We start from the raw sequence: 9,174 nt of genomic DNA on the forward strand, positions 1-9,174 counted from the left end.
ATACCATCATTATTTATTTATTTTATCTGTGAGCCCACTGTTGGGTGGGGACCGTCTCTATATGTTGCCAACTTGTACTTCCCAAGCGCTTAGTATAGTGCTGTGCACCCAGTAAGCGCTCAATAAATACGATTGATTGATTGATTGATTGCTTCCCTTCCCCACAGCACCTGTATATATGTATATATGTTTGTACATATTTTTTTAACTCTATTTATTTATTTATTTTATTTGTACATATCTATTCTATTTATTTTATTTTGTTAGTATGTTTGGTTTTGTTCTCCGTCTCCCCCTTTTAGACTGTGAGCCCACTGTTGGGTAGGGACCGTCTCTAGATGTTGCCAATTTGTACTTCCCAAGCGCTTAGTACAGTGCTCTGCACATAGTAAGCGCTCAATAAATACGATTGGTGATGATGATGATTGAGAGAATGGGGGTGGACTACAAATCCCAAGCTCCTTTGCGGCGGCGGGCGGAGAAAACTACATTTCCCAGAATCCCTGGCGGCTCCGGCGGGGCGAGCAAGATGGCGGAGGGCGAGGCCTGCGTTGGTCCAGTGGAGCCTCCCAAGGATGGGGAGGAGGAGGCGGCCAAGACGTTCAAAGATCTGGTGAGAAAATCGTCCCCGCCGCCGCCTCCAGGATGCCTTCCTGGACCCCACTCCGGGGCCAATGGCTCCTCACAATCAACCCGCCCGATTTATTCAGGCTACAGGAGCACTGTGGCCTAGTAGCCAGAGCCCGGGCTTGGGGGTCAAAGGTCGTGGGTTCTACTCCTGCCTCCGCCACTTGCCAGCTGGGTGACCCTGGGCAAGCCACTTCACTCCTCTGGGCCTCAGTGACCTCAGCTGGAAAATGGGGATGAAGACTGGGAGCCCCACGTGGGACTGATTCCCTGGTATCCATCCCAGCGCTTGGAACAGTGCTTGGCACATAGTAAGCGCTTAACAGATACCAGCAGCAACAGCAAGTCACTTCACTTTTCTGGGCCTCAGTGACCTCATCTGGAAAATGGGGATTAGCATTGTGAGCCCCATGTGGGACAACTTGATTACCTTGTATCTATCCAGCGCTTAGAACACTGCTTGGCACATAGTAAGCGCTTAACAAATACCAACATTATTATTATTATTATTACCAGCAGCATGGCTCAGTGGAAAGAGCCCGGGCTTTGGAGTCAGAGGTCGTGGGTTCAAATTACTGCTCTGCCACTTGTCAGCCGGGTGACTTTGGGTAAATCACTTCAATCAGTCAATCGTATTTGTTGAGCGCTTACTGTGTGCAGAGCACAGTACTAAGCGCTTGGGAAGTACAAGTTGGCAACATCTAGAGACGGTCCCTACCCAACAGTGGGCTCACAGTCACTTCCCTGGGCCTCAGTTACCTCATCTGTAAAATGGGGATTAAGACTGTGAGCCCCCCATGGGACAACCTGATCACCTTGTAACCTCCCCAGCGCTTAGAACGGTGCTTTGCACGTAGTAAGCGCTTAACAAATACTATCATTACCCCAGCGCATAGAACAGTGCTTGGTACATAGTAAGCGCCCACCAAATACCACTATTATTATTGATCGATTACTATGTGCAGAGCACTGTATTATGCGCCTGGGAAAGGACAGTAAAACAGTAATAACGATAATAATGGTATTTGTTAAGCGCTGACTATGTGCCAAACGCTGTACTGAGCACTGGGTTAGACGCACGATAATCAGGAAGCACATGTTTGTTGTAGTGTTTGTTCCATGCTTACTATATACCAGGCACTGTACTAAACGCTGGGGTAGATACAAGATAATCAGGGCCCACATGTTTGTTGTGATGCTTGTTATTATTAATAATAATAATTGTTGTGTTTGTTATGTGCTTACTATGTGCTAAGCACTGTTCTGAGCATTGAGATGGGTACAAGTAAATCAGGTTGGACACAGTTAAGCACTTATGGTGTGCCAAGCAACTGTACTAAGCGCCTAGGGATGATACAGCATAATCAGATTGTACACAGTCCCTTGCCCCACAAGAGGTTCACCGTCCAAGAAGGGGGGAGAGCAGGTATCGAATCCCCAATTTACAGATGAGGAAATAGGCTCAGAGAAGTGGAGTGACTTGTCCAAGGTCACACAGCAGACAAGTGGCAGAGTGCCATTTCACTTCTCTATGCCTCAGTTCGCCCGCCTGAAGACTGAGGCCCGTATGGGACAGGTTCTGTGTCCAACCCGATTATCTGGCTTATACCCCTACGTTTAGTACAGTGTCTGACACATAGTAAGCGCTTAATACCATAAAAAAAAATACAGGCAGTTGGTAGGGTGCCGGGGAAGGGAAGGGGTTTGTTGTCACTGTTGAGAGGATGTCCAGTGCTTAGAACAGTGCTTTGCACATAGTAAGCGCTTAATAAATGCCATTATTATTATGTGTGTGCCCTCTGACCTCACAGGGCGTGACAGACGTGCTGTGTGAAGCCTGCGACCTGTTAGGATGGAAGAAGCCAACCAAGATCCAGATCGAAGCCATTCCAGTAGCCCTTCAAGGTGAGTGTCCCCAGTGCTCTGCACACAGTAGATTGGAAGCTCCTCGAAGGCAGGGACCATGTCTAATAACTACTGGACTCTCCCAAGCACTCAGTCCAGGGCTCTGCACACCGCAGACCGTCATCTCCTTCAGGCCGGGAAATGGGTCTATTAATTCTGTTGGACTTTCTCAGGCGCTCGGTCCCAGTGCTTGGCACACAGTGAGCACTCAATACTGTTGATTGGTCGATCGCTGCCTCCCCATAGCCTGGCTGGATGGGTTTGGGGCAGGGCGGTTAACCCCAAGGCCCGGACTCCAATTTATCAGTCATATTTATGAAGCGCTTATTGTGTGCAGAGCACTGTACTGAACGCTTGGGAGAGTACAATCTAGCAGAGTCAGTAGGCACATTCCCTGCCCACAACGAGCTTACACCGAGCTTCGCGTCCGCTGCTGTCCTGCAGGCCGGGACATCATCGGCCTAGCGGAGACGGGCTCGGGCAAAACGGGGGCGTTCGCCCTGCCCATCCTGAACGCGCTCCTGGAGACCCCCCAGCGCTGCTTCGCCCTGGTTCTTACGCCCACCCGGGAGCTGGCGTTCCAGATTTCCGAGCAGTTCGAGGCCCTGGGATCGTCCATCGGTGTACAGAGCGGTCAGTTGGGGTGAGGGGATGGTTGGGGAGCTGGGGTGGAGTCCTCCTATGTGTACTGATTTGCATCCGGTCCCTGGTTCTCCGCCCCCCTCCTCCAGCGGTCATCGTGGGCGGCATCGACTCCATGTCTCAGTCTCTGGCCTTGGCTAAGAAGCCTCACGTCATCATCGGTAAGTCACACCCCAGCCCAGGTGGCGACGTCCATCCATCCGCCCGCAAAAGCCGGGGAGCCCTGTCCCCCCGAAATCCTTCCCGGGCTGGAATCGACTCTCCCGTTTGTGAGGCTGGGATGGGCCGGGCCCCTACCCTTTTGGAGGTTTCCAGTTTCCTCTCATCTAATGCCATCTGTCTCACCCTTCCCACTCGCTCCATTTTCATTATGGGTGTTTTGTCCTGGCCTTTCCGTAATAATAATAATGGTGGTATCGAGTTAAGCGCTTACTATATGCTAAGCATTGACATCGGTCCAAGGTAATCAGGTCAGACACATCCCCTTCCCACCCGGGGCTCATTTCATTGCTCCTCGTGTCTGTTGCTAGTCCCCCTTGTATTCTTAAATGTCAAGTCCCCTGAGGGCCAGGGACCCCGTCTGGTTGTTTTCATTGCCAGGGCTTAGCACAGTGCTTGGCACCCAGTAAGTGCTTAATCAGTGGGATGTATTGAACACTTACATGGTGTGAAGCACTATGCTAATGAACTGTATTACTACTGCTGTGTCTACTCTTTCTGTTTCTCCCCACTTCCCTGACCGGGCAGCCACTCCGGGCCGTCTGATCGACCACTTAGAGAACACCAAGGGTTTCAACCTGCGAGCCCTCAAGTACCTGGTCATGGATGAGGCTGACCGTATCCTCAACATGGACTTCGAGACTGAGGTGAGGGGCCCGGACCCCATCGTTCGTCCTCCCGGACGATGTCCGTCCTCCCGTCCATCCTGCCCGGATGGTGGGCAGAGGGAGGGGCCTTTGAGACCCTCTGCCCTGGCGGGGGCCGCCGGACCCGGCTCCTTGTCCACCATCCACCACGCCCTCCGCTCACCCGACCACCCCTCCGTCCCTCAGGTGGACAAGATTCTCAAAGTGATACCTCGAGACCGGAAGACCTTCCTCTTCTCCGCCACCATGACCAAAAAGGTGAGGCGGGTACACTGGAGCCACAGCATTAACAAGAAAAATGATAACGTTGGCATCTGTTAAATGCTTGTATGGTAACTGTGGTATTTGTTAAGCGCTTACTATGTGCCAAGCACAGTTCTAAGCTCTAGGGTAATTTGCCAATAATGTAATGTGCCAATTTGTACATCCCAAGCGCTTAGTACAGTGCTCTGCACACAGTAAGCGCTCAATAAATACGATTGATGATGATGATAGGGTAGATACAAGCTAATCAGGTTGGACAGAGTCACCGTCCCACCTGGCACTCACAGTCTTGGTCCCCATTTTCCAGAGGAGGGAACTGAGGCTCCGGGAGATGAAGTGAGTTGCCCAAGGCCACACGGCAGACAAGTGGCAGAGCCGGGACTCACGTCCTCCGATTCCCAGGCCCGTATTTACAGAGCACTTACTGTGTGCAGAGCACTGTACTAAGCATTTGGGAGAGTACATTATAACAGACATATTCCCTGGCCACAACAATCTTACGGTGTAGAGGGGGAGGTAGACATTAATATAAATAAATAAATTACATATATGACCATAAATGCTGAGGGGCTGGTCACTTAAAATGGTGCTCGGCACATAGCGCTTAACAAATTACATTATTAATAATAATGATGGCATTTTTTAAGCGCTTACTATGTGCAGAGCACTTTTCTAAGCGCTGGGGAGGGATACAAGGTGATCAAGTTGTCCCACGTGGGCTCACAGTCTTAATCCCCATTTTACAGATGAGGTAACTGAGGCTCAGAGAAGTGACTTACCCAAGGTCACACAGCAGACGTGGCGGAGCCGGGATTCAAACCCATGACCTCTGACTCCAAAGCCCGTGCTCTTCCCACTGAGTCACGCTGCTTCTCTATTATTATTATTATTCTCTGTGCCTCAGTTACCTCATCTGTAAATGAGGTTTGAGACCGTGAACCCCAAGTGGGACAGGGCCTGGGTCCAAACTGATTATTTTGTTACTACCCAAGTGCTTAGTTCAGTGTCTGGCATATAGTAAGCATTCAATAAATTCCATTTAAAAAGCCAGGGGGGGAGGAAACTGAGGCCCGGGGGCTAAGTGACCTGCCCGAGTTCCCACAGCGGGCCGGTGGCCAAGCTGGGTCACCTGACTCCCAGCCCCAAGCTCTTCTTTCCTGGCCACACGTGCCGAGCGTGTTCCCGCCCGTCTCCCGCTTCAGGTGCAAAAGCTGCAAAGAGCCGCTCTCAAGGACCCCGTGAAGTGCGCGGTGTCTTCCAAGTACCAGACGGTGGAGAAGCTGCAGCAGTACTACCTGTTCATCCCCTCCAAGTTCAAGGTGACGCCCGGCCCCCTCCTTGTGTCCCGCCCCGGACCCCCAGGGTGGTCCCCGGCCCCGCTCTCACGGACGCCCCCATCCCCCCCACCCCCGGCTCTCCCCGCAGGACAGCTACCTGGTCTACCTACTGAACGAACTGGCCGGAAACTCCTTCATGATCTTCTGCAGCACCTGCAACAACACGCAGCGCACGGCGCTGCTCCTGCGCAATCTGGGCTTCACGGCCATCCCCCTGCACGGCCAGATGAGCCAGGTGAGGGCTCGGTCCGCCTGAGCCTAGGAAGGGTGGCAGCAGCTTGACCGGACGGGGCCTTTCCGTGCCTCGGGCCGCCCTCCGTTGAGCCGTGCGGATTTCTGGGTTCTGCTCCCCAATGTCCCTGGAGGTCTTTTCTGCCCGTGGCAAACGTCAGTCCATCCTTCCGGAGTATTTGCTGGGTGTCTCCTGGGGGCAGAGCACTGGACAGGATTCGTGGGAGGAGACAGTATTCTTGGTAGGTGCAATGCCTGCCCTCAAATTCCAGTGTACTGTGTGCAGAGCACTAGGCTGAGCGACTGGGACAGGATGAGAGAGTAGGCCCCATCCCTGCCTTTAAGGAGCTTCCAGTCTAACAGGGCCCTTTTCCGGCTCCGGCTGGGCTGGATCAGATTCAGCAGTTGCTCTTCCCTCCCTGGGGCTGGCGAAAGGCTGGTGGGCACCTCTCAGCCTTCTCCTCCTCTCTTGTGGTCACTGGGTCATTCTTGTCCCAGCCCCCAGTCACGAACCACCCACCTCCTGGGCCCCATCGAACTTGGCCTTCTGTCTTTTTCTCGCTAACCCGCAGAACAAGCGTCTGGGGTCTCTGAACAAGTTCAAAGCCAAAGCCCGCTCCATCCTACTGGCGACTGACGTGGCCAGCCGCGGCCTGGACATCCCCCACGTGGACGTGGTGGTCAACTTCGACATCCCCACCCACTCCAAGGTGCGTTCTGCGGACGGGTCCGGGGGCAGTCTCGTCTGGCAGAAAGATGGGGCGGGGTCCCCCAGTTGGGGTGGGCAGCCTCGAGGCAGCAGACTGAGTTAGCCACCAACGGGGTCCCCCTCAACGGCAAAAGACATGGGGTCTCTACGGGACACGTGTGCCCAGCCGCGGGGTCCGGCTGGGTGGCAAAAATCTTCAGCGACTGACAGGAAGGTGGGTGGCTTGTCCCTTTCAGGACTACATCCACCGTGTGGGGCGGACGGCCCGGGCCGGACGCTCAGGCAGATCCATCACTTTTGTCACGCAGTAAGTCACCCTCTTCTCCCTCCAGTCCTGCCTCCCTCCTCCTCCTCCCCATCCAGTCTCCCTGGGCCCGGCCTCCCTCCTCCTTATCTCGGACGGGGGTCTGGCCAGGAATCTCTCCATGCCCCACTAGGCTGTAAACTCACCCTGGGCAGGGAACGTATCCGCCAAATCTGTGGAATTGTCCCCTCCCAAGCACTTAGTCCAGTGCTCTGCACACAGCACTCAGTAAATCCCACCGTGGGTGATGCCAGTGACGCCCGACAGCTGCCCGTCTTCCCCCGCCCAGGTACGACGTGGAACTGTTCCAGCGAATCGAGCACCTGATTGGGAAGAAGCTTCCCGCCTTTCCGACCCAGGAGGAGGAGGTCATGATGCTGACGGAGCGGGTGGCCGAGGCCCAGAGATTCGCTCGCATGGTATGGCCGCCAGTTGTTTGGCTCCCAATGGGAGTGGGGAGCGTCCCGTCTTGTGGGGGGAGGAACCCAAGCATTAATAGGAAACCAAGCATTAATATGTACTGAGTGCCCTCTGTGTGCAGAGCCCTGGACTTAGTCCTTGGGAGAGGACAGTAGAGCAGACATGATCCCTGCCCGTCAGGGGCTCAGTCTAGTGGGCTTCCACCCAACCACCAAAAAAAGTGCTCAGTCCCCCTTGGGTTCCCCCGTTGAGGGGAAGAGAGCAAGGGAGCGACGTCAGCTCCCATGGGCTCGACCAGAGGGCAGAGCCGGGGAAGCGGGGTCTTCGCCCACGGTCCATCAGGTCCGGGAGACCCCGCTGACCCCCCTCGTGATGGGTCCCCATTTCCCGGCAGGAGCTCCGGGAGCACGGGGAGAAGAAGAAACGGTCTCGCGACGACGCGGCAGATAACGACGACACCGAAGGTGCCATGGGCGTCCGAAACAAAGTGGCCGGGGGGAAGGCCAAGAAGAGGAAACCCCGTTAACGCCGCCCATCCGGGTGAGTGGAGGGGGCAGCGCTGAACTCTTCCTTCCGGGTCCCCCCCGGCGGCCTCCCCCCGGACACGGAACCTGATCAGGTCTCTTCCCGGGATGCTGCACAGACAGTCCTTGATCTGACGTCGACTTCTTACTTGGGAAGGTGGACAGGGTGTGGGGGCCACGGGGGTGGGGAAACACACGTCGGCTTACGTGGAACTCCGGGGCGACCCTGCCCTCTCTACTCATCGTGCTGCCGGGAGAAGAGTAAAGGACAACTGAGTTTATTTTTCAAAAAGCCGAGGCTATCGGAGCTGTGTGGGATGAGGGTCGGGGGCACACCTACTGCCAGCCGTGTCCTTGCGGGCTAGGGATGGGCAAGGAGGAAGCGGTCTCCCTGGGCCCTTGGCTTCCATCCCTGCTAGGGCTGGCAACACAGCAGGCGGGCTGACTGCCCTCTCCAAGTGACTCCCGATAGCCCAGGCCTCCCCAGGTCACAGCGGGCACAGAGGGACAATGCCCAGCCTGTCTTCGGGTAAGGTTTCACTTTACAGCCTTGTCGTGGTGTCAGTCAATTGCCTCAGTTAACTCATCCACTAAATGGGGATTCAAAACCAGTGGGATCTGATATTCTTGCATCTACCCTAGTAAGCGCTAAACAAATACCACAATTATTATCAGTATTACAGTATAATAACTGGTAGAAATGTTCCCTGCCCTCAAGGAGGTTACAGTCTAGAGGAGGAGTTTACAGTCTGGTGGACGAGGTAAAGGTCATTTCAACCCTGCCAGGTCAATGAAAAGTATGGATCGAGAACCTACTGTACGCAGAGCAGTGGACTGAGCACTTGGGTGGGATAGTACAGTAGCGGACATGGCCCTGCCTTCAGAGGGTTTACAGTCTACCATGTGATGAGCACTGGGCTGAGGGCTTTGGACAGTAGTTTAAACATTGCTGGGGAAACAGTAAAATCAATTACAGGACTAGAAAGGAGCCGACTTGAAAGATCTGACACAAAGGTGTGGGTGGGCAGGGAGGGGTGTTTGTGTTTCCTGGGCCTGGGAAGCCAAGCACCCTTTTTTTTTTTTACTGTGTGCGTTAAGCGCTTACTAAGTGTCGAACGCTTCTAAACGCTGGGGCAGATAGGAGTTAATAGGTTGGATATGTTCCCCGACCTGCCTGGGGCTCCCAGGCAAAGTAGGAGGGAGAAGAGGAGAACCGAGGCACTGAGAAGTGAAATGATCTGCCCTTGGTCACACAGCAAGCATTTGGCTGAGCCGGGATTAGAACTCAAACCCTCTGACTCCCAGGCATGTGTTGTTTCCACCAGGCCATGCTGCTTTTAAATCC

At 54.2% G+C, this 9,174-nt stretch overlaps 1 protein-coding gene across 2 annotated transcripts; it reads left to right on the forward strand.

Annotated features, from left to right (window-relative positions):
• Positions 1-501: 501 nt before the first annotated feature.
• On the forward strand, positions 502-8,439 carry DDX47 (DEAD-box helicase 47). 2 transcript variants are annotated; one of them, XM_038767864.1, is made up of 12 exons: positions 502-613; positions 2,439-2,532; positions 2,977-3,165; positions 3,264-3,335; positions 3,922-4,040; positions 4,227-4,298; positions 5,507-5,623; positions 5,730-5,876; positions 6,445-6,582; positions 6,818-6,888; positions 7,175-7,304; positions 7,700-8,439. In XM_038767864.1, the coding sequence occupies exons 1-12, from the start codon at positions 530-532 to the stop codon at positions 7,829-7,831; spliced, it is 1,365 nt and encodes a 454-aa protein (XP_038623792.1). In that variant the 5' UTR covers positions 502-529; the 3' UTR covers positions 7,832-8,439. The 2 variants fall into 2 exon arrangements, with proteins under 2 accessions (XP_038623792.1, XP_038623793.1); XM_038767865.1 differs by lacking the exon at positions 2,977-3,165.
• The last annotated feature ends 735 nt before the right edge of the window (positions 8,440-9,174 follow it).

This window comes from Tachyglossus aculeatus, chromosome 27 (genome assembly GCF_015852505.1).
Source record: "Tachyglossus aculeatus isolate mTacAcu1 chromosome 27, mTacAcu1.pri, whole genome shotgun sequence".
Classification (NCBI taxonomy): Eukaryota; Metazoa; Chordata; class Mammalia; order Monotremata; family Tachyglossidae; genus Tachyglossus; species Tachyglossus aculeatus.